Raw genomic sequence first — 24,243 nt, 5'->3', positions numbered from 1 at the left:
TGCGAGCCTTCATTTGGCCCTCTGCGATTCCACCGAAAGTCATGATGATTAACAGGTATCCCATTCTGATAGAACACGTAGAGAACGGAACGGTTGGAGCTGATGCTTCGGGGCTTCTCTGACACTAAAACAAACTATCAAGAACGAAAGATTGCAGCATTCTGCCAGTGCGGTTCGACTCAAATGACAGAAGCCTTCGCATCCCGTCACGACGATTCCAGTCGGACATTAAGGAGAGTTTTGGAATTCAGCCGTGTCACGGACTGATAGTGCTCTGCTAGATCTTCGACCAGCGCAAAAGCACCGCAGCAAAAATGACTGGCAACACACTCACCAACTCTCCCAGGCCCGCATACTCGGGAGGAATCCTCGCATCGACAAAAGCACCCGCAGCGAGCAGGACGGCAAAGGTGTTGTACACGGCACTCCAGGTAAAGTTGAATCGGATGCGGTTGACAGATTTCCGACTGTCATTCATCATGGTGAGAATACCAGCTAAAGAAGGCCGCATGAGAACCACATCCGCGGCGGATTGCGCGACATCCGTGCCTTCGTTCATGTGGACGCCGATCGTAGCCTGCGCGAGGGCAACGGCATCGTTCGTGCCGTCGCCGCAGAAAACAACAACTGGTTTCTTGTGATCCGTGTCAGTACCGAGGAGCGTCTGGATGTAGTCCTTCTTGTCGGCGGGCGAGCTTCGAGAACGCACATTCGAGCCAGGAAGGCTAAGCTTGGACGCAACAGTCTGCACAGCTCCGTCATCATCGCCAGAAACCACATGGACTGAGACACCACGCTTCTGCAAGGCCTCAACTGTCCCCACAGCATCAGGTCGCAGCTCATCTTCAAGGCCATAGACCGCCTGTAACACATTGTCGATCGTAAAGCAGAAGACAGTGTACCCTTGAGCAAGCATGGGTTGGACGAGTTCATGTTCCGATAAATTCAGCCAGCGAGAATTGCCTGCTCGAAGTGTCCGGCTACCCATAGTAGTTTCAACACCTTTTCCAGTAAGGCTCTTGGGCTCAGGAACACTCGAAGCCATAATTCCAGCATCCTTGAGATGAGCAGCCACCGAAACTGACACTGGGTGTCGACTGTTTTCAATTAAGCCTAGAAGCAATGGGAGCTCTTCCACCTCGACATATTCATTCGCAACGACGGAAAGCTTTCCTCGCGTCAAGGTCCCAGTTTTATCAAACACGACGTGCGACGTCCTATGAGCCACTTCAATAGCGTCTGCTGATTTGAAGATGATACCCCTTTCCGCCGCGACTCCGCTGGCAATCACAATGACCATAGGAACAGCCAGTCCAATGGCGCAGGGGCAAGAGACGATGAGGACAGTAATGGCGTAGGTGATGGCCTGAATGGTAGCTTCTGATCCATCACGTCCTTGAAAGGTCATGCCCACTGCAACCCAGATGACGAACGTGATGATCGTCAATCCTACCACAACCGGAGCGAAGTAGGATGCTACCCGGTCTGCCAGATCCTGCAGCTTGGGTTTCGACAGTTTAGCTTCATCGACCATCGCAGCAATCGCATTGATAGTGTTATCACTAGGCAAACGGTTCAGTCGAACAGTCATCACTCCGGGCCCATTGATAGACCCAGCGATCACCAGAGACTTGGGATATTTCTCCACCGGTGTAGATTCGCCAGTGAGCATAGACTCATCAACCTCAGACGACCCATTGATGACAGTGCCGTCGGTCGGAATTCTAGTATCAGGGATGACTTTGAAGATGTCGCCATATTGAAGAAGTCGGGTGTCAATCTCACGTTCCGTTGCGCCCTCTTTGTCGACAAGGATAGCTGTTGATGCCTGGAGTGACCGGATAGAAATGGATTCAACAGCTCTCTGACGAGCGAGAGCGGCAACCCATCGACCAACCATGATCAAGGCGACCAAGAGAGTGCTCGTTTCAAAGAACTGACCAGTGGAGAGGGGCTTCTCTGCAATGAGGTACCCAAAGGAGACTACCGAGAAGATGTAGGCAGCACTGGTGCTCAAGACGATCAACAAGTCCATCTCGATAACCCTTGAGAAAACGAAAGCCTTTAGGGCCTTGGGATAGAAAGGCCCTGCGATGACAACTTGAACAATCGTGGCCAAGGCGAGAGAAGCCGAGGAATATGCCACCTTTCTCTCAGGAAGCGGAGCCCATGCCATGACCAGGACCGGAATCGTCAAAACTGCGGAGAGAAGCGTCATGTATCCGATATGACGAACATGCTTGCTGCCAGCCTCGAGCGAAGGGTCGCCGCGGGGAGGAGCAAGTTCAATTGGCGGACCCCAAATCTTCTCGGTGAGGTCTCGAGCTCCCACAATCTTCGGGTCAAATGCAACTCGCACAGTCTGCTTGTCCACGGGTGTCACGTCAAAAACTCCGTCTGGCCATGTCTGGCTAATGAATTTTGAGGGCTGATCGGGGACAATAAGGTCTAGGCTAGATCCCTGGTTCTGAACTCTTTCACACTTGAATTCCGTCGTCCGCTCCAGATGTTTCATAACTTCCTCCACTGAGCCAAGGCGAAAATCAATGTTGAACTCGGCTCGTGAGAGAACAAGGCTGATTTTCAGGTCTTTGACAGCGGGGACAGTACCGAGGCTACGGGTGAGCTTTGTCTCGCAACCAGTACAAGTCATGCCAGAAATGCTGAGAACAACATGTTCCTTGCCGGTACCTTGACCCTCTAAGTCGGTGATGGCCTGAATCGGGGCTTCCTCAATCTCCAAACCAGGACTGGGTGCATCAGAGCAGCAAGCATCGGTGCAGGAGCCTTGAGGGATAATCGGCTGCTTTTCTGTGCAGCAAGAGTCCGCACAAGTAGTGCCCGGAGCCTTCGCAATAGTCTGCTTCGGTGCCTTACAGCACGAACCAGAGGCGGCGTTCGGGGGCTCTTTGATGACCGTGTCCTTAGGTGTTCCGCAACAAGATCCTGCACACCCACTAGTTGGGGGTTCAGCCGGCTTGGCCTTCGAACCGCATGAGTCCGTAGAAGTGCTCTTGAGGTTATCAGTTTTGACACGCTGGTCTCCGGGGCAGCAAGATCCGGCGCAGCCGACCTTGGGAGGTTTCTCGACACGGGCAGTCTCCGAGCAATGAGAGCCAAGATGTCCATTTTTGGCAGCAGGCTGCTTCATGGGCTGTTCAAGGGAGTCAGAAGACTTGGCACAGTCGTCCTTGTCGGCTGGAGGCGTGGCGGACGTGTCCTCAGAACCGCAGCACTTTTTTCTCGTAGGGACATTTTTGTCATTCTTGTCGTCCGTGCAGCAAGAGTCGGCACAGATGCCCTTTGGGGGAGGCTCCTTGACAGTTTTTCCCTCAGAGCAGCACGACTTCGAGCACTTGCTCTTGACGGGAGGCTCCTTGGCGGGCTTATCCTTCGCACAAAAAGGGACACCGCGGGCATCCGCGGACGGCTTCTTGGCAGACCTGGCACTTTCACCGGAGCCCCTTCGCAGGCGAAGATGATTCTGCACGGCCTGGTCCTTGGTGAGGGAGCCATTGCTGCGGCAGGAATCCAGAGAAGTACGGAGAAGGGAACGAGCAGATGACTTCTTAGAGCACTGCTTCCTGTCCAGTGACTGGCGCTCACGGGACTCACAGCAGGTTTCCTGACCAAGAGCAATAAGAGCGCGGCAGATACATCCCAGGGCTTGTAGAGTAGCGCCGTAGCGGTCGAGGGCAGAGAGACTATGTTGGTTGCATGCCTTGCGGTTGGTAGCTCCATCACAGGCTGAGGGAGTTAGCAACATGATGCCATTCTCAAACGGCTACTCACTGTTTGGCTGACCAGTTGGGCCTGGAGCACTCATCTCGCATGCTCGCAAGGCCAAGCGGTCAATACAAGAGGTATCACAGCACGGACTGACTTTGCCACGGCAGCAATCAGGCGCGTCGTTGTCATTGTTGTCCGAGGATTTGCTAGGAGAGCAGCAATCATCGGGCTCTCCATGACCCGGGGCCATGTTGTCGAGAGGCTCGGCGTTGATGCTATTGCAGCAAGAATCCTGACATTCGTCCATCTTCTCGGGTGGAGCCGGTAGGTCGCAATGGAGGTGGTGTCTCATGAATAGCAGCTATCGTAGGTCGTTGAATGAGCGGAAGTGGTTGAGATTGGGATGCGGGGGATGAGTGCCGACGGTGTACTCCGTAATTTTGGAAACAATACCGAACAACGGATCCCTGGTAGGGTCGGTTCAGCGGCAGCACCATTTGCATCTATAGATAAGGTGTTCTACTACCGCCGGGGCCACCAGTGAATTAAACCAATTCATGGACCTTAGCAACCCAGAGTATAGATAGCCACCCAGCTACATCAGACACATTGGGACTGAAAGCACTGTAGTTCGAATTTGGATTGTCTATCATGCTCGACGATTATCACACTCTTTTCTTTCCATTTACCTTTCCCTATGTCTTCTCATTGTCCCTATATATTTGAAATCTTGCTGCTTTATGTTGTTGACGGAAACGACGCGTGTTCAGCCTGTTGAGAATCCCCTTTCTCTTGATCAGTCAAAGGTTTCTCGGTATCAGAGGGGACATTAAAAGATTTGTATCGATTCTGAATTAAATGGTGACGCTCTTGGGCTGAAAGGATTATATTGACTGAGGCTGATGAGAAAATCGACTCAAGGGTGCTACTAGAGGCAACTAGAAGCCGAATATATATCACGACCGCAACTCCATTCGAACGCACTAGATAGAGCAATGGATAGAATCAACAGCCAAATAAAAAAGATACTCTCATACAAGCAAGCCCACAATAAAAAAAAAAATCAACCAAAAGCATCATCGCATCCATCACCCCAGGTAGAAGAAAGAAAAAGCAGAAAAAAAGAATGCGCCAAGCGAGATTCGAACTCGCGTCGCAACCTATTCTCAATGTGGGTATTGGGAAGGTTGCATCCTAACCACTAGACGATTGGCGCCTAGGCCATCTGGGCGATTGTTGAATTAGCCACTCTGTTTTTAACCTATATGCTACATGCGGGGTATATGTTTTGGTCTGTTTCCGGGGTCAGGAACCGTGTTTTATTCTGGTTGAAAGTGGGGAGTGGATCTAGGGGGTGGATCTTATTTGTTCTTGAAATTTGGATGTTTGATGAATTCGTGGGGGTGGGGTTGGAAGGGTTTTTTGTGGGATTGGGGTATTTTAGGTGTCGGGAGGGAAGGGAGTTTTGGTAGGGTTGTGGTTTGTTCTTTGGTTGGTTGGTCCGTGGGTTGTTTGGTGGCGATTATCTACTGTTCAGTAATCATATGTATTAAGTGTATGTATGTTATTTGGTGTTCGGGCTATGTCATCTAATAGATACAAAATGTCTCTAGTATCTTTCCCTGTTTCCATCTGTTCGTCTGATACCATCAATATCGGCATATCCTGGAATCGCATATCTTTTAAACCAATCTCATCTCACCCAGATAATGTTTCGAGAATTTCAGTAGATGAAAGAGGTTCCTTCCTTCCAGTGTCATCCAGTTCTGACATGTATCTCCAGTACATGTTTCCCCAGATTGAACTAACAAGGAGAGCCGGAGTAAGCCATTCTTCATTATGTCAGTCAGTTTCCATCACCAGCGAAGAATTCCCAACCAGGAACACCAACCGTCCTTCTAACATCACCGATTTATAACATTCAGTACCAGACAAATGCTTAGTATCGATTCCGTCCCCCAAAAGCCAAGTAAGGAGGAGGCCGAGATAGACTCAAAGACCGGGTTTCGTTCAGATATGCCATTAGGTCCAGATACTGCTGGAGCTCGGGGTTGGACATGTTGCGGCATTGAGATCCGATTTCAATTTTGTCTTGGGTGATGATGGGGTTGGTGATTCCCAAGAAGAAGATGAGGAGGAGGAGAATGTTCAGGAATTTGGTAGTCATTTTGGCTGATTTTTCGAGGGATGGCTTTTTGATGACGGTGATGCCTTTTATGGTGTGGATGCTGCTTTGAGGGAGCCCACTGGGTTCACTGGAGGGATTGAAATGGTAAAGGGAATGGTGACATTGGCTTGTAGGTGTTTATATTCTTGTCCTTAGGTGAGGTGCATGTCTTTGGTGGTGGGTCTCATGAACGAGATAACTGCTGTAAAGCGTGTTATGCTGTGATTGTGTGGTGGTCGTCGAGACGAATATATGTGTGATATTCATTGAGTGTTCTTAATAGTGTCTCTGCTTACTGACAAGGAGCTGAGAGTGATATGAGGGGGAGACTGCTGGTGGTAGTGGTGGTGATCTATTCTTAGCCCTAATATGTGAATGGATGCATGTGAATTGACCAGTGGCTACGTTGAGTAGAGCCGATGTTCCTCACCATAGCCTTCATATACGGATTAACACGTCAACACGTCCTTATATTGTAAAAGACTAATCTATTCTCGTATCTCTAATCATAACCTGTCATGATAAGACAGAATACTTGCAAGGTGTGATGGAATAAGGTATATTGAGAGCTATAGAGTATGAGCTGAGGTAGCACTGCCATGGCAGCATCCTTCTATTGGCAGTGATGGATGTAATAAAGCAACTCTGAAAATTCCCAGAAGCCAGAAAAAAGCATTCTTAATCATCAGTAGCTAGCATATGCGCGCATGGGACTGGAAGGAGCCCTCGACCCACAAGACCTCTGACATCGATAGCTGACAAGACAGCAAACAGCAGACTCTCACAACCTTATACACAGCTTGCATTCTTTAAGGGATACATGGAACCCTTTGGCATTGACTTTCGGGCCGTGACGAGAATCCAACCCACCTGTGATGTCATTCCAGCATCAATTGTTCCTCTCACAGTAAATCCAAAGAGATTGTCAGATTGTCTCCTCAGGTCATTCTGTGGATATATCACTACTACATCTATCAAGATACAGCGTACCTGAAAGAAGGTTGAAGTTGAGAGTATCGACACTAGGCTACTTACTTCTTTTGAAGTGACGCCGCGCCCCGCCCAGCCCCGCCGGTTCAATCGACTCCGGCGGCTCCCCGCATCCATTTCTCCCTCCCGGATTCTCCATCTCTCCCCTTCTTCCTCCCTCTAGCTATTGATCGCCTTTCACATCACCACCATAATGGACCGTTCCAACAAACCCTCCGCCATCGGCGTCAGCGCCTCCCTTCCCCAACCCACCATCTCCCTCCGCGACAACATCGTCGAAGCCACCCTCCCCACCGGCGAATCTGTCACCGTCCATCTCTACGGCGCCACCGTCACCTCCTGGAAGCTCGCCAACGGCAAAGAGCAGCTTTTCGTGAGCGAAAAGGCCCATCTGGATGGTTCCAAGCCCATCCGGGGCGGCATTCCCGTTGTATTCCCCGTACGTCAACCCTCCATCCCTCCACACCTAACCCCGCCCCCCTCTTCCATCAAAGCAAACCTATCCACTAACCCTGCATCCAAAACAGGTCTTCGGCCCTCCCCCCTCCAACCACGCCACCTCCTCCCTTCCGCAACACGGCTTCGCCCGGAACTCGAACTGGGAATTCCTCGGCAAATCGTCGTCCGAAGCCTTCGGCCGGGACCGGAAAGAAGGGGATGACGCCGTGAAGCTGGATTTCGGGCTCTCGCAGCCAATGCTGAGCGAGGAGTTCCGGAGGGCATGGCCGTATCAGTTCGGTTTGGTGTACAGTGTTACTTTGACGAAGGGTAGTTTGGCGACTTCCCTGCAGGTGCAGAACCAGGGGGAGCAGAACTTTGATTTCCAGGTGTTGCTGCATACGTATTTGAGTGTTGAGGTTGGTTTCATCCCTTGCTGGTTGGGAATGGGATTGTGGCTAATGTGTGGATAGGATATCTCCGATATTCGGGTCAAGGGTCTCCAGACGAAGGAGTATTTGGATAAGACCCAGAACGGAGCCGCGATTACGGAGACTTCGGAGACGGTGGAGATCAACAAGGAGACGGATAGTGTGTATAAGGCGTTGGATCCGAAGGTGCCGATTGTCGTGTCGACGGCTGCGGATGATCAGCCGCTGTTCTCGATTACGCGGGAGGCTTTGACGGATGTGGTGGTGTGGAATCCCTGGATTGAAAAGGCCAAGGGCATGGCGGACTTTGGCCCCGACGAGGCGTACAAGAATATGATCTGTGTCGAGGCGGGTTCCGTTGCTGGATGGCAGACTCTGGAGGCGGGAGATTCCTGGGAGGGTGGTCAGACTATTCGGCCCCGTCTGTGACGTATGATTTATGCTTGATGATTAGATGCAGGGGATAGAGATGAATATGGTGTATTGTTATATTGTGTATATCGGGGCTTAGCCCAGTCCTGGATGCCGGACTATAAGCTAAGCTCTACCTGAACCGGAGCAAGCAAGCTGATGCAGCAGTCCATGTCTGCCGACATCCAGATCAGCATATAATACATATAAGCAACCCAGCACCATACCAGCTGAACCGTAGCATATCTCTACATAGCACCCCCCAACTCCATCCGAACACCATTCAAGCAGCATCCAGCCCATACTCCGAAAAACAGCAAACAAACCCAACCGACGCCTATATCAAATTAGCAAGTCCCAGAACAAAAGCCCACTCCTAACTCACCACCCACCCAACCCAACCCCAATAGCCCCTCATAAAAAAGAATCAAAACATCCCCCTCACAACCGCCGCCTCGGGCACCGACACCGAAACCACCCTCGCATTCCCATTCCCACCTCCACCCTCACCCACACGCACACCCGCATCCCTCGTCCGACGCGAAAACAACCTCTCCAAGCCACTCCTCCTCTCCTGACAAAAACTCATCTTACACAACGGACAACAAGCCCGTAACTGGGTAAACCAGGGATCCAAACACTTCGAGTGGAAGATATGCTGACAGGTGAGGACGCGGATGTGGTCGTCGGGAGTATATTGTTCCATGCAGATTGCGCACATGATGGTTGGGTCATCTTCGTTGGTTGGGGTGGGGGTGGGGGGTTGTTCTTGGGGTTGGATGGTTGGGTTTTGGAGTTTTTCGGGGTGTGTAGGTGTATCTATGTGAGGGGAGGGTTGTGGATCTGGATTTGGATCTGGATGTGTAGTGTCTTCATCACGGTCTGTCGAAGATGCTGGAGAGGGCGAAACTGCAATAGCAGCAGGAGGAGGAGGAGACTCCACGCTACCCAAACTATCCTGCACTATCACTTCCTGTTGCTGATCATACCACTTCTTATACACCACGTTCGGGAATCGCATATTCACAGCATCTTGTGAGATCGTGGCGCTGCAGGAGCCTAGCTGCGCGGTTTCAATGTCGTCGTAGCCGTAGCTCCTGAGACGGCGGCGACGACGGGCGCCGATGAAGACCCTTGCGTATAGATGTTGTGTTAGTTGGGTTGCTTGTGAGTTGAAAGGAGGGGGGAGGAGGGAGGGAGGGGATATACCAAGCGCAGAAGAAGAGAAAAGCTACACAGGCTGGAGCTAGATAGCCCAGGAGTGCAGCGGAGGAGGAACTGACCATGCTGCGGTTTCTTCGGTGGTTTGGTATGTGGTTAGTTTGTAGATAGAGACTTGGGATGAGATGGGATGAGATGAGATGATAGAGGGGGTTGGTATACCACGGACTATCCGGCTAGACAATGTAGAACGAGTAGATAAGTAGTTGATAGAAGCAACGAACTGGATGACTTGACTGGAATCGTGAATTTCTCGGGCTTACCTCCCGTTCCCCATGACGCCAGTCTGACCGACTTCAACCCAGCTTGAGTCACTCGACGGTCATTCTAGGAGATCCAGAGGGCGCAGCTGAATGTTATCTAGGATGAAGTGTCTGGCGGATGAAAGGCACTTAGCTGTTCCCCGTGTGATTTGTCAGGTATACGCCGGACCAGATGGTGAGGCTGCCGGGGGATTCTCGCAGCCGGGATTGGAGCCCGGAGGATATATGAAAACAACACCCAGACGGAGGGTTTGCTGCCGTGGCTGGATGATACCGCGGTGCTGCGGCGGGAGCCCTAAGCGCGTGGCGGAATCCGCCTAATGCTTTGATATGGATTTATAAGGAGTCTGTTACGGTGCCAGTTAAACAGTAGATACAGCTGCCACGTCCATGGAGTAAGAGAGACCGAAAGAATGCCAGAATGAAACAGAATCGTAAGAAATAAAACTTCTTTTGATGGACATGTCAAAAACTGAAGGCAGCAAAAAGGAGTATAAGATATAGAAAAATAGGATATAGACAATCAACGCCATCGCTATGCAAAATCCCGTCAATCGGTGTTTCTCCTCAATGCCTCATGCGTTTCCACCCGGATATCAAACAATAAATCATCAATTTCCTTCAGTGAGTCCCGGTTCAACTTGGCCAGTCGGACGTCGCCCAACACCTTGCGCAGGGACGTCGCGATCTCGGCCTCCGTGATGACCGGCTGCTGCTCGTTCTCCGTCTGCGTCGTGCGAGATACGCCTCGCGTCTTCTTTTTCTTCTTCTCCGGACTTCTCTCCCTTGAGGCAGCCTTCTTCTCGGGAGAGGGCTCCACAAGCGCATCCGTCATCGGGATATCGTTTTCCGAAGCCGGTGGCTGAGTCTCTGGCACGGGCTCATCCACGAGCTGGTCTGTCTCAGTCGTGTGCTGTAATGAACCGGATGGTTCTGAGACCTCCTGGGCGGCCTCGTTGTGAACAGTGGCCTCGGGCTGTTCATCCTTGACGGGGTGCTCGGCCACATGTTCGGCAGTCTCGTGCGGGGAGTCCCGTTCCTCGCTGGACTGGGGCTCCTCCTGTATGCTGTCCGTCTTGTCTTTGCCCTGCTTGCGGGAACGACTGGGCCGTGGTGACTTCGTGGGGAGCGGACTATCCTCCGGAATCGCCGGTGCTGCCTGTCCACTAAGACGAGAAGATCTGCGTTTCTGAGAATTGTCTTGTGTTTCCTGGACCTTGCTCTTTGCGCTGTCCGGGCCAGCGACTTGCTCAGCGGACTTGCTTGTGCCAGTCGTATCACTCTTGGCGTCATGTTTCCGTCGTTTCGGCGCCGGTGACGATTCGGCATCTTGCGAGGCGATCGGTCTCTTGAAGCGCGAAGTACGGCTCCCCTCGGCATCTGCAACGGAGGGTGTCTTGGTGAGTCTTGAAGAGCGACGCCGTTCTTTGCCGGAAGGTGTGGCTTCTGCCTCTCGTTTTCTTTTCTTAGGCGGCACCTGCTCTGAATCCACTGCGCGTTCTACACTCACCGTGGTGTCATCCAGATCGACAGCAAGCTCCAGATCCTGCTCCAGTTGAGAGGCAACCTGGGTCTCCATGTCGTCACTGCAGGAATCCGCAATGCAGTCCGAGCCTTCGACTTGTGACTTCCAGTTGTCTCTAGGTAGCTCACCACGCGGGCTGTCTTGCAACGCAGGTTTAGAAGCATGCTCTTCAGTCGGCCCGGAGTCGGCAGGAACTGGGGAAGCTTCAGAGTCATGAGAACCTTTCTTTGGAACATTCTCTGTCTGCTTATTATCCGTAGAGCGCTCTTTGTTCTCTGGCGTCTTGCCCATCGATGAACGGAGTCGTTTCGTCAAGGGCTCATCCACCTCACCCGTGGTTCCCTTCTCAGCCGGCTCGGGTTGCTTAGACTGGTTCAATGCTTTCTTTTGCTTGGATGCGCGCCGGGACCTCCTCCTCGCCTTCTTACTCTTGCCCATTGGGGTGTTCTCCGAACCAGGAGTGTCCATTCGTCCAGTGTTACTGCGAGGCTCGGGACTCAGCGATTTGAGCTTTGGGGGCGAGGAATGAAGATCAGTTTCCATGGCAAAGTCTTCTGCTGCCGGAGTGGACAGCGACTGAGGGATCTCCGGCTCGCCCAATTGCGTTCGGCCTCGAGTACCTGGTGTAGGGGAAGAGCCGAGATACCCATACTCGTTGTCCGCGGATACAGGAGGTAGTGTGGGGGTCTGGGGAGTTGCGGCGTCGGCATCCGTGTTGCGTAGGTCGCGCAAGTGCGGGGGCGTCATGAAACCAAGTTCTCTCGGGGTGTTCGTCGGTGGCGAAGACGAACGGAGACTCTCGATGATCGAAAATAACTCGCTATGTTTCTTAGGGTCTCCGGACCCCGTTGGGAGAGATATCGAATGTTTCAAGGCAGCGAGCGGGTCAGCCTCATCGCCAGCTGGAGGTACTTGGCGTGGTTGAGGCTCATGTCTCTCCGGAGACGAAGGCATAGCCCTACGCTCAGACCCACCAGTGACAGGAGATGACTTCAGACCCGACTCGTACGGATTATCTAGAATGAAAGCGATGCGAGACTTGACCGATGTATCGACTGAACCCATTTTCGCTTCCTGTATGTCAGACCGTCTGGGTTGTACTCCAGTCTGGGGATTGTTAGCCCGAAACACAGAGCTTATGCAGAAGAACGCACCTGAGAGCTCTGCGAATGGTCGCCCTGTTGCTGAAGCTTGATATGATCCTCCAGGGTTTGCAGCGCGCGAGATACGGTTTCCGGGCAGGATAGAGATTCCTGCAGGCGAAAGGTGGAGTTCCAGAAGTCGAGGAATCTCTTTGTCACTGATGCATGTGTGGATTCAAGACCCGCACAGATAATAGACTCGAATCGTTGTAAACATACGATATCGTGAGGTTGCGATGCTTGCAAGATGTTCAAGACAGCTGATGACAGCGCGCGACACTATTTCCAGTTAGAACGTATCAAAGCCCTCATCTTGCACACTTACAGCAGTAAGGATTCTGCTTTCAACACCGCTCTCAACGTTAAGCTTGCGCGCCTCATCTCTAATATAACGAGCAAGGGGCTGCTGAAGGCGTGCAAGGATCGCGGCACGGAAAGTCGAAACACCCGATCCCAGAAGAGACGTCAAAGATTCAATAAAGTCGGCAACGCCGCTCGTTTCCAAGGGATCAAATCCTTCGTAAGATTCGAGGAGTTGTTTATTCACCAGGTCAATTAGGTTGTGGGGAAAGGCCAATCCCTGGGTGTTACTCCCCCCCGGCTCGTGGCAGTAAGGAATAGAAAGCGAGAGTCGGAGAAGCGACGCCGATGGGAGGTAGGTGTTCCGGGCACCTTGTTTCATGATGGACTCGGCGAGCGGTTCCACGGCCATTGTCGCAATCGATTGGTCGCCCTTTTCGGTTCTCACAACGCGGATCAGAGATTCCACAAGCGGGTTCCAGACTTCGAAAACATCGGCGAACTTCAAGCCCGCAGAGAGGATGCTAACGATATTCTCATAATCGCGGCAAACCGAGCCGTCACGTCCACGAGCCGTTTCCATGGGAAAGGATGATAGAGAACTCTCGGACGCACGTGCTGCAGACTTCCATACGGCTTCAGCTAGTTTGTCCTGGCAAACAGGGGAAGCCGCGTCGGATAGGTGAACATCGGAGCATTGGCGAAGGGTTTCCAGGCGGGAGCTTCTGGACAGTTTGTCGCAACATGTCGCTTCCAAGACGCGGTTGACTAGACGAAGGTAAGATGGGGTGGGCTTCGGATTGCCGGGTAGTTCACTGATAAAACGGAGGAAATGCAGAATGGGACTATCTAAAGTGTTGTTCGCTCTTGGATGACGATGCGTAGGCGTAGTAGCTGCTTGGAAAGACTCATCGGCTGTCTTGAGGAGTAGCTTCTCGGTGAACCGAGCACCGCCGAGAGAGTTGATCATGGAGGTCGAAAGAAAGCTGAACCGATCATAGAAGGCATCCGTCGGGTTATCTTCCACCGCAGCATTGAGAGAAGCAGGACCTGCATTCCAGATACGTCGAAGCAGCCCAAGCACGTGGGCTACGGCTTGCATCGACTCTGGCGTTGGAGTGATCTCCTTGCTCGAAGCATAGGACAAGGCCCGGGATAGGCTGAGCCAAGCCGCAGAAATGTTCGATCGCTCCATGTCAGCCGTCCAGACAGAGGACTTGAAGATCTCCTCGAAAACACTCAAGACGGACGTGATCCTCGACCGGATCCATTTGCCATCAATCGCGGGAAGCTCTTCAGGGTCCAATTTGTTGCTCTCATTGACTTTGTTCTCCACCCACATCTTCGCTTGCGAGCTCCAGAGCATATTGGACAGCACGTGAGCCATCCTGTCGCTGAGGCTGGGCACCGACGAAAATATGCTAGACGCGGGCGAAACGATGTATTCTTCCCAAACGACATCAAGATGCTGAAAGGATGCTGATGGACGGAAAGCATAATAGAGAAGATTGTAATAACTGCATAATGCCAGCTGGCTGGGCTGCTTGTCTTGCTTCTTCCGATCAAACTGGGATACGATGGGCTTGCTCAACATCCGCAACAAGGAAGGGCTCGTTGTATCGCTGGGGCCGACGACAAACACGAATCGATTCCAACCCACAATGGCCTGCGCCTTGATTGCAGAATCGCTGCAGTTGAAGCACTTTTGCAGCACGAGGACCCATTCCTTGAAATGCTCCCACTGATCAACGTTGAACTTTTTACTTCGCAGAAGCAGAATAATCACACTCCATATTTGGGGCACATGTACACCACAGTCAGCAATAGCCATCATGCGCGTCATGCGCTCGCATATCTCCGTTACTAGCTTCCTGCCTTCGTCGAGAGGTCTGCCAAATATCTCCCGGACACTTTTGGACAAGGTTGGGTTAGGCCCACACGCAATCGAGGTCTGAAAGCCCACCGAGATAGCCTTGATTCTGATGTCTTTGACATGATGTAGCAAGCCGGAGATAAGATGATCCATCCATAGGGCCGCATTTGAGACAAACACCGACTTGGATTGATTGAGGACCCGCAGATAAATGGCTAATCGCTGAGACACAATTGCACTTCCAGTGACACGATTGGTTAGTTCGTGAAGAACAGTCAAGATGCGTATTACTCTCGCGTTGGTCATAATCTTGGCGTTGAAATTTTGGGTCGACAATACGGACAAGTAATGAGTGACAACGGACTTGGGCATCTTCGCATCTTGGAGACAGGTGATCGAATGATCAACGAGGAAAACCTTGAAGTCATCTGGCAGTCGTACTGAGATCTCGGTATGCCAGACCAGAGCGACGGCCAGCTTCAGGGCCTGGATCACGAGGTTGGTTTGTAGAGGTCCGCTGAGTTCTCGGCTCACATCCCGCTGGATGAACTGGGTGATCAAGCCCAGCCTCGCCACAATATTTTGGTCCCCAGGTAGATTATCATATGCTCGTATAGCCCCAAAGAATTGCATATAAGCGTCCAGCCTGGAGCTGATAGCTTCTCCGGCTAGCTGCTGCAAAATCGACTCCAGCAGCATGGCGAAAGGAACGGCAGTATGGGGCCCGGTAGATGGCGAATGGACGGGAGAGTGGGAGGTGGTCGGCTTGAGGATAGACTTTGTGGGCTTGCATTCATTCGAAGGTGGTAGGGACTTCAGGTCCGACTTTAACTTTGCGGCAGAATTGGTAAACGAGGGAGGCTTGATGTATCTCGTCCATGGCGAGAAGTTCACGCGCTTGGATTGTCGACTCGAAGGGGCGCCGGTTGACCCATTGACCGAGAAAGGAGAGTCGCGAGGCGTGTGCACAACAACCGGAGAATCTTCAGTTCGATCAATCTCGGACAGCATACGAGACGATGTCCTGGGTGGAGTAGGCGGACGAGCAGACAGAGGACCAAGAACCTCTACCATATTTCAAAAGATCGGACGATGCAAAGAACCGGAATGAGAACGGAAGAAGGAAAAAGAACATCGCGATGCAGCCTAGCTCGAATCCACGCTGTCCATGACCCAGATTGAAGCCGTCGACAAGCAAGAGCAAGGATGGAAGCCCTGGTTGAAGCAGGATAGCCGTGCCGTTTGATCCTACCGGGGCCGCGCCAAGCCACGCAACTCAAAAAGACGCGCCTGTGGCTGAGCCACGCGTAAAGTGGCAGCGCCGCGTTTTTTGCCCAAGGCAATCAGGCAGTCAGGCAACAGAGCAACAAGGCAGCAAGGCAGCATTAAGGCATCCACTGCGGTTGTCGGATTTCGACAAATTATCAGGGCCTTGACGCTTCCACGAAGCCTTTGCACCCCTGAAATTGATACCCGCTTCTCCAGATATCAATTTACATACCCACACTTCCTCACCGACTTATTGAACGCCACCGTTGTATGTGCAGACGGCGGAGATCTTGTGCAGCGACTTAGTATTATCCTTGAGCCTCGGTGGGGTTGCTTTATTCCACCGCGGATTTCTATTCATCGGCCCAGCGTTAGCTCCTGGCCATATCCATTGCGTGGCATACAGACCTGATATTTACCACAAATCATCAGTGAATAGAAACTCACCGGACTCACAGAAACCTGCGAAGCTCCATTATTGCCATTTCTATTTAATCCATCGTCATCCCAGCAGGCCTGCTTCTGTCGCAACCCTTACAAGCCCAATCGAAGTGGGACTCCTTGGACAGACTAGTAGGGGTACATCGCGCCCCGTAAGACGATTATTGCGAGCCAACATTTACTCATTGATAAACACCTGACGCCCTTTTCAGGGAACCGCGCTAAAGCAAACTTAATCATGGAGTTCAGGCCGCTTCAGGGCCCCGGTATGCGCAAGCCACTACATGGGTACAGTTCCATCTAACAGAATACTAGAGAAGTTGCAGCGAGTCACTCAGTTGCTGGGTTCGCTGAAGACAGACCTTGGGGATAAATCTCTTACATCAAAGGGTAAGTAAAAGTGAGATATAATATGTATACATCTAACCTTGTTGCCCGCGTGCTACAGAACGTGTGCAGACACTCCTAGAGTTGAGGCAACATGGAACCAATCCTAACAACGCCCGTCCCATCTATTCAAAGGAGGGAATAGAACTATTAGCAAAATATGGTGCTGATGGGGACACACCTGATGTGCGTCGGGCCGCCTTGCGCTGTGTCGCAAATGCTCTCCTCTTAGATGAAGCAATGCGCCAGGTGTTCGTGGACACAGGCTACGGAGGCAAATTAGCAGAAAGACTCAAGGTTCGTATGTTGCTGCAGTGGCCAGCCTTCACAGGCTGATATTCAAACAGTGCGACTCCTCGGAGGATGAAATGGTGATCAGCCGAATCCTATTTCTCTCTACGTACGACACTACAATGGACTTCGAAGACCTGATCAAACACCACTCCCTGGGTGACAATGTCAACTATGTAAGTGAATGAGTGCGTTGTTCGCATACAAGGACGAAATATACTGATAATGCATATCAGCAAATTGTCCGACACGCCAAACAATTTCCCAAGTCCGGCAAGAAGTCATTGTCGCAAATCGATGAACTGGCCCTCATCGACACCCTGAAACTCATTTTCAATGTCTCCAAGATCTATTCCGAATTGTCCGCGACATTTTCAGCTTCAATACCACACATCTTCAAGATGATCAGCCGCATTGATATCCCTCAAAAGCCTCTGGAAGGCTTACTCAGCTACCTTCTCAACTGCCTGTCTACGCTTGATCTAGAAAACAAGAAAGGCAAAGTCTTCGATAATAGTCCGATCTTCCCGACCTTCAACCAGAACTGCAATGTCGATAAACTGATCAACATCCTGGACCAAGCCGTGTCGGCATATGGCCCAGACGAGCTTGAAACCAAGGCTATACCCCTCTTTCACTCGCTAGTCGTCATCCATGAGATGGCACCAGATGGGCCCCGTAAATACATGCAATGGCTTCTTTTGCCAGAGGATGGCGATAGAAGCCGCCCGATTGGGCAATCCGACACCCTATCGTCAAAGTTACTTAACCTCTCGACCACCCCCTACCCCAACCTGAAGACCGCCATCTCCGAGCTTATGTTTGTGCTCTCTGGAAAGGACGCTGAAAACCTGACGAAGAACATTGGGTACGGGTTCGCCGCAGGGTTGTTGGCTTCTCGTGGCATGGAGATCCCCAAGACGGCAGGCGAAGCATTCGCAACCAATTCGAATGGGTTCAATCCCGATATCAATCCGATCACTGGCCAGAAGTGGGCAGCAGAGAAGCAGGATGAGGGCCCCCCTATGACCAAGGAGGAGAAGGAACGAGAAGCTGAAAGATTGTTCGTGCTTTTCGAACGGTTAGTTCCATCTGTCGTCTATCTGTTTGATCACTTGCTGACTGCTCTACTAGAGCCCGGGCGAATGGCATTCTCTCTGTGGAGAATCCCGTTACGCGAGCCCTCCAGGAAGGGCGATTCGAAGAGTTGCCCGACTCCGATGATAGTGATTGAGCAGCCCACCTCTATCCTTGTACCATCACGGTGTCTCAGTCCAGACGTGGGCAATTTTTGGTCTGGCCAGTCATCTCATATGGTTATCAGTACATCGCCCTGGGCATAAATCGAGGACGCATACGTGGGGATAGCATTGCGAGGGGTTCGTCTACACAGTTTGTCTTTGAATGACAGCATCAACGCATTCATCTCTGATTTAGCAAGAGTGGCCTCGGTCTAATCCCATTAATAAGCAACAGAGGCAGACACCGGGCATGGCGCTTCTCAACAGTCAGCGACTTAGGGAGTCCGTGAAAACCAGTAGATTAGAATTAGACTACTCTCTCATTGGAACACTACTCCATTTCTTGAAGACCTAAATCGACCATTTTGGATGTTTCGAGAACTATATAGTACTGTGGATGACGTACCGCCCGGTCGCGGCGGGGTTAAAGGCGGCGGCGCAAAAATGTCCGCCCGCGGGAAAAAAAGACCAGTCCGTCGCGGGGCAACTTACTTTTCGATCTCGCTTCAACTTCATTTGCTATTAGCCCCCGAATACTGCCTCTATTCTTGCATTCTTATCACCCTGTCGTCGGTCTTTGATCTAAGTATCTGTCACTTACACAACCGCCAAAATGTCGAAGCCATTTGATCCAGAGACGGCGGAGAACTTCGAGGATGTATGTCACTTGCGCCGAGACCGTCAGAACCCCGAACAAGACACTGACTTTCAATTTAGATGGAGAAGCAGTTCGCCGTCAAGGGTTGGTCCAGATACCGCTAATTTAATTAGTCTCGTGACTCACGATTATGCAGCCGTGGAACATCTGATGACATACTGGTCCATTCTGGAGAAGGTCCCCGGCTCTAAACTGCGCCTGACGAAGATGGATGATGAGATCCTGGAGTCTTTCCTGAAGGAGTTCCCCGACTTCGATCCGGCCGAGACGCTCGACGAAGATAAGATGAAGAGCAAGGAGGGCAAGGAAAAGTGGCGCAACTGGATCAACCAGTACGAGAAGACCATCGAGGATTTCAACTTTGGAACCATGCTCCGTGCCAGCCCCAAGGTCGAATACGACAGAGATACCACTATCTTCGGTAAGTCATGGGTGGCTTGGGAGCGGGGTCGGATCGCCGGCTAACGGAAGAATAGCCATGCGTATGCAGTTTTATGCCGTCGAGATCGCCAGGTGAGTCCCTATGCCGGAGACAGTGACAGCGATAACGACAGCCCGATGCTTACATATTGATTAGAAACCGTGCTGGTCTCAACGACTGGATCTACGAGCGGGCCCAGAACGCGAGGTCGTAAACGTGAAACCGACCTTTTCTCATTCGGGCCCTGGCCATCCTTGCATTGCTAATATCCCAGAGACTATGCAATGACTCGAGTCCGTGGTTCAACAACCGCCATATAGTACGTCATCCCATAGATCTCGATCGGGTGGTTCCAATATAGCATATATGGCCCTATAGAGGAGTGGACTTAGCCTCCGACATGACACCCCGGGAGGGTTTCTACCGGCGCGAAAACCATGTACATACAGCAGGTGGATTTATAAAGCTGGAATGCAGTGATGAATAAAACGATATGTGGTTGGTTTGCCGACTCGGTGGTGGGCCCGAGAACAATGGCAACGGCGGCCCATTGATCTCCTCCCTCTAATATGCCCGCATGTGGAAAGGTCGGCCACATCCCCCGGCCGGGATGACACCGAGCCAAGCGTCTCCCTTTGTTGCTATAGTTCCTGGGGAAAGGCCGTAACTTTGGGTTTCTCGCTTGCACATGCCCCTGTCCTATACTTTAGGTTTTATAACTTGGTTACCATGATCATGTTCGCTTACATGGTACTTAATTAAAAGGGTTGAAGATCAGGAACTCTATCGACAAAGATCTTCTACCAGGCCAGCTGGTGCAGCATGATGACTATTTTCACCTACCGGAAGCCGGGGTGGATGTCCCTGTTCGGCTTCACCACCACAAAGCATATTCCGAGTCTGATTCCAGGAATTATCTTTGCCGTCATATCTAGTCTCGCGACTCCCGTCTTTTCCGTAGTCTTGGGCGAGATTTTCAACTCATTCGCACTGTTCGGTGGAGGCAGAATTGCAAAAGATGACCTGACTCAGCGAATCAGCAAATATTCTATCGAGCTGGTCGCTCTAGGGGCAGCCAGTTGGGCCTGCAACAGCGCTTATTACATCCTTTTTGTGATCTTTGGAGAACTTCAGGCTGCGAATGCTCGTACGAAGCTATTCGAAGGGCTTCTGCAGAAGAAGCAGGAATGGTTCGAAACGCAGCCGGATGGCACCAGGGTCTTTTTGTCTTCCCTCCAGGGGTGAGTGTTCCGTCGCCCATGACCATCTGCTTCAGCTAATAAGGAACCCAGACAAATCGATGATTTACAGAAGGGAACGTCACAGGCTCTGGGCCTTTCGCTGCAGTATGTCTTTCGAGCTATTTTCTCGTTGGCTCTGGCTTTTTGCACCTCTTGGAACCTCACTCTAGTCACTCTGGCCGGCATTCCCTTCCTCTCTGCCACCATGTCATTCCTTTCCACCAAGACAAATTCGAGTTTGGACGCACAGAAGGAAGAGCTGGCACATGCTTCGAAGACTGTTGACAATGTCGCTACTTCGATCGACGCCGTCAAGTCTTTTAATGGGCAATCCACGGAAATCCGCAATTTCGTGGCCAGTATTGACAACGCTGCTTCACATTACCTCAGACGCGCACACTTTGCCTCCCTACAGATATCCGCTCTGCGACTGATGACATTTGGTATGTTTGTGCAGGGATTCTGGTACGGGAGCTCCTTGGCCACCTCGGACAACCTCTCAGCGGGTGAGGTCCTCAGAACATTTTGGGCCTGCTTGGCAGCGGCACAGTCCATGGAGTTCCTTATGCCACAGGTCGTCTTCCTGGCAAAAGGAAAGACTGCAGCACTAGCTTTGGTTCATACCTTGGGTGATCGATCGAATGACGCGGCTGGAGGGGAGAGGAGAGGGTCTGTATACCCGGACTTTTGCGAAGGTGACCTCGAAGTCAGCGATGTGAGTGCTTCGAAAGCCCATTTATCACCATGTATTATTTACTTACAATACTCTCACCAAAGCTTTCATTTGCTTATCCATCGCAACCGAAGCGACTTGTCCTAGATTCGACAAGCTTCTTCTTCCCCGCTGGAGAGACAACATTCGTTATCGGCAGAAGCGGGTCTGGAAAGAGCACGCTTGGACAGCTGCTCACACGCTTCTACCTACCGGTATCGGGCGAGATCACAATTGATGGTGTTCCCATCCAGTCGTTGAGCATCGACTGGATAAGGAATAACATTACCGTTGTTGAACAGCGAAGCGTACTCTTCAATGAATCTATTTTCATGAATATTGCGTTCGGCAGCCGCGATTATGACCGACTTCACAAAACAGATGTACAGGAATGCATTGGCCTTGCAATGCTTCACAATACCATAGATGATCTACCTAAGGGGATCGACACCTGTGTTGGTCACGGAGGTGATTTCTTAAGTGGTGGTCAGAGACAGAGGGTGGCGATTGCGAGGGCGCGGCTGAGGAATACACCGATCTTAATAATGGATGAGCCCACAAGTGCCCTGGATGCAACCAACCGCGTGGAAATAATGAAAGCTATTCGGGAATGGCGTCGAGGGAAGACAACGATTATCATCACGCATGATATGTCCCAGATTATGGATCACGACTTTGCCTACATCATGGACCAAGGCAGGGTTGTTCAAGCTGGCTACCGATGTGAGCTGGAAGACAGCAACACATTCCTCATCCCTGCTAAAAAGGTTCATGATGAAAGCAACATTACTGATGTTCGCGATACTTCTGACTCGTGTTCCCATGCCTCAGAAATCTCAACCGAGAGCACATGCGGTCCGGGCTTAGATTTCTACTCTCGGCATGAAGAGCTTGCACAACATTCATCGGCTCTCTACAGATACAATACAAGCTTGCACAGCAATCCCAAGTCTATAGTCCCCCGATGGGATAGAGCTTTCCCAGACTCGAGAAATTCCATCGGGTTGCAGATGTTTGAACTCAAATCCATCCAAGTCCGTGGCGCAGATGTCCCGTCCCACCGGCTGAGTCGCAACATGATCCCGATGAACGAGGCTGTCAATGAGATAAAAGCTGCCAGATCGAAGCAGCCTACCAGGTGGTCATTCAAACGCACAACACGCCTCTCGCCGCAAGAACGCATGTCACTGGCACAGATAATGCTGACCATAGTTCCTAATCTGACTCAGAAACAGCGTTTGCTTCTCATCCTTGGATGCTTAAGCACCCTCTGTCATGCAATGGCCACCCCGATATTTTCTTATTGCTTGTCACAACTCCTTGAGACATTCTATGACAGCCAAGCCCGCGCCTCGACATGGTCATTGATTGTTCTCGGTGTTGCAATAGGCGACGGCATTGCATCATTCTTGATGCATTATCTTCTGGAGCTATGTGGCCAGGCTTGGGTGGACCGCCTCCGGAAAAGAAGTTTCCATCTTGTACTTGATCAGCCACGTAAATGGTTCGAAGAAGTTGGGAATGAGCCTTTTCAACTTACCACATGTCTCAACCAAAGCGCTGAAGAGATGAGGAACCTTGTTGCGCGGTTTGGCGGTTATGTGCTCGTGGCCGCTGCAGTGGCTGTGGTTGCTATCATATGGAGCATGGCTGTCTGCTGGAAATTGACTCTTGTTGCAGTAGCCTGCGGCCCTGTCATATATGCCATCACCAGAGGACTCGAAAAGACCAATGGGATATGGGAGCGCCGATGTACCGGGGTCCGAACATCAGCTTCCGAAGTATTCGTGGAGACATTCTCGCAAATCCGCACCGTCCGAACATTGACACTCGAGCCATATTTCCATAAGAAGCATATGAAGGCTGCGTCGATGTGTATGGTTCTTGGCCTGAAGAAAGCTGTTTACACCGGGTTTCTTTTCGGACTGGTGGAGCCCATGATCATATTCGTCAGCAGTGAGTGACGGCCCATAGGGACGGTTTGGATCCTCGTGAAGCTAACAAATACAGCTCTGATCTTTTACTACGGAGCGGTCCTCGTATCGTCGCTCGAATTTACCGTCCAGGATCTGATGACGGTATTCTCGGTCCTTCTATTCAGCATCGCATACGCCAGCACGGTACTGTCATGGAGTTAGTCGCCTCTCTGATATTGATTGCTGCCAACATTTACTAAATAAGCCTGTAGTTCCTCAGATTGGCACTTCGCAGGAGATGGCAAACCAACTCTTACGCCTTGCGAATCTCCCCGAGGGCGCTTCTCATGAACACCGAGGCAATCTGAAGATAGCCACGGTAGCACCGGTGCAGGTCAAGGGCTTGAACTTCCGGTATCCATCACGTCCTGATGCTCTGGTCCTGCGGGACGTGTCCATCAACATCCCGAGGAACAAATGCACGGCAATTGTTGGGAGGTCGGGATCCGGGAAGTCGACCATAGCATCGCTCCTGCTAGCCCTGTACGAGGCACCTCCTTCCAAGGATGGATGGCCTACAGTGTCTCTAAATGGAATTGACCTCCAACGCGTGCATACACCGACACTCCGCTCGCTGATTTCCATCGTCTCCCAGCGACCTTCTATCTTCCCGGGAACCATTGCGGAGAACATCAGCTACGGATTAGAAGAAGAATCCCCTCTTCACACGATCTTTCATGTCCGCGCAGCAGCGGAGGCGGCTGGGATTGACGATTTTATCAGTTCCCTTCCGGAAGGATACTTCACCATGATCGGGGATGGAGGGGCCGGACTGTCGGGGGGACAAGCCCAGCGGCTGGTGATTGCACGGGCGCTCGTTCGGCAGCCACAGATTTTAATCATGGACGAGGCCACGTCCAGCCTCGACCCCAGCAGTGCAACGATCATCCGGCGGACCGTGCAGAGGCTGGTCACGACCCGGCTAGGTCTCACGGTGCTTATCATTACGCACGCAAGGGATATGATGGAGATTGCGGATAACATTATTGTGCTTGAGAATGGGTGCGTGGTGGAAGAGGGGGCATACAAGGAGCTCGCACGACAGACGGATGGGAAATTAAGGGCTCTTATAGAGGAGCCAGACTCGGATGAAGATGAAACAGGCGCATGAACAGA

At 51.5% G+C, this 24,243-nt stretch overlaps 7 protein-coding genes and 1 non-coding gene across 8 annotated transcripts; 4 read left to right on the top strand and 4 right to left on the bottom strand.

Moving 5' to 3' along the window:
• Positions 1-42: 42 nt before the first annotated feature.
• BO80DRAFT_421201 (cation-transporting P-type ATPase PCA1) lies at positions 43-4,112 on the bottom strand. Its single transcript, XM_025718547.1, has 2 exons — positions 3,793-4,112; positions 43-3,747 (listed from the first exon to the last, which is right to left on the bottom strand). Exons 1-2 carry the CDS (start codon positions 4,034-4,036, stop codon positions 278-280), a joined length of 3,714 nt encoding a protein of 1,237 aa, XP_025580341.1. The 5' UTR covers positions 4,037-4,112; the 3' UTR covers positions 43-277.
• Positions 4,113-4,856: 744 nt separating this feature from the next.
• Positions 4,857-4,945, bottom strand: BO80DRAFT_t19. The gene has a single exon. It is a non-coding gene; the product is annotated as a tRNA-Gly (tRNA).
• A 1,941-nt stretch (positions 4,946-6,886) lies between these two features.
• On the top strand, positions 6,887-8,388 carry BO80DRAFT_421200 (D-hexose-6-phosphate mutarotase). The gene is made up of 3 exons (XM_025718546.1): positions 6,887-7,325; positions 7,414-7,743; positions 7,798-8,388. Exons 1-3 carry the CDS (start codon positions 7,080-7,082, stop codon positions 8,182-8,184), a joined length of 963 nt encoding a protein of 320 aa, XP_025580340.1. The 5' UTR covers positions 6,887-7,079; the 3' UTR covers positions 8,185-8,388.
• Positions 8,389-8,449: 61 nt separating this feature from the next.
• BO80DRAFT_440739 (putative RING finger protein) lies at positions 8,450-9,452 on the bottom strand (the record flags this gene model as incomplete). Its single annotated transcript, XM_025721145.1, has 3 exons — positions 8,450-8,503; positions 8,612-9,299; positions 9,376-9,452. The coding sequence occupies 3 exons, from the start codon at positions 9,450-9,452 to the stop codon at positions 8,450-8,452; spliced, it is 819 nt and encodes a 272-aa protein (XP_025580339.1).
• A 530-nt stretch (positions 9,453-9,982) lies between these two features.
• On the bottom strand, positions 9,983-15,707 carry BO80DRAFT_461041 (putative telomere length regulator protein (Rif1)). Its single transcript, XM_025722426.1, has 3 exons — positions 12,643-15,707; positions 12,330-12,596; positions 9,983-12,282 (listed from the first exon to the last, which is right to left on the bottom strand). The coding sequence occupies exons 1-3, from the start codon at positions 15,562-15,564 to the stop codon at positions 10,201-10,203; spliced, it is 5,271 nt and encodes a 1,756-aa protein (XP_025580338.1). The 5' UTR covers positions 15,565-15,707; the 3' UTR covers positions 9,983-10,200.
• A 243-nt stretch (positions 15,708-15,950) lies between these two features.
• BO80DRAFT_372388 (synembryn) lies at positions 15,951-18,430 on the top strand. The gene is made up of 6 exons (XM_025716525.1): positions 15,951-16,466; positions 16,516-16,590; positions 16,649-16,884; positions 16,935-17,054; positions 17,115-17,959; positions 18,013-18,430. The coding sequence occupies exons 1-6, from the start codon at positions 16,439-16,441 to the stop codon at positions 18,110-18,112; spliced, it is 1,404 nt and encodes a 467-aa protein (XP_025580337.1). The 5' UTR covers positions 15,951-16,438; the 3' UTR covers positions 18,113-18,430.
• Positions 18,431-18,732: 302 nt separating this feature from the next.
• On the top strand, positions 18,733-19,412 carry BO80DRAFT_440736 (polysaccharide biosynthesis domain-containing protein; the record flags this gene model as incomplete). The annotated part of the gene is made up of 5 exons (XM_025721144.1): positions 18,733-18,777; positions 18,837-18,861; positions 18,914-19,198; positions 19,254-19,290; positions 19,355-19,412. The coding sequence occupies 5 exons, from the start codon at positions 18,733-18,735 to the stop codon at positions 19,410-19,412; spliced, it is 450 nt and encodes a 149-aa protein (XP_025580336.1).
• A 620-nt stretch (positions 19,413-20,032) lies between these two features.
• On the top strand, positions 20,033-24,232 carry BO80DRAFT_372383 (ABC transporter ATP-binding protein; the record flags this gene model as incomplete). Its single annotated transcript, XM_025716524.1, has 5 exons — positions 20,033-20,439; positions 20,491-21,154; positions 21,217-23,107; positions 23,162-23,284; positions 23,340-24,232. Coding segments are annotated over exons 1-5 (3,954 nt in total), but the record flags the coding sequence as incomplete, so codon positions are not given.
• Between the last annotated feature and the right edge of the window lie 11 nt (positions 24,233-24,243).

Source organism: Aspergillus ibericus (assembly GCF_003184845.1).
Source record: "Aspergillus ibericus CBS 121593 unplaced genomic scaffold BO80scaffold_2, whole genome shotgun sequence".
NCBI classification, from domain to species: Eukaryota; Fungi; Ascomycota; class Eurotiomycetes; order Eurotiales; family Aspergillaceae; genus Aspergillus; species Aspergillus ibericus.
The sequence above is the reverse complement of the archived record's forward strand: the minus strand, read 5'-3'. Positions and strand labels throughout refer to the sequence as shown.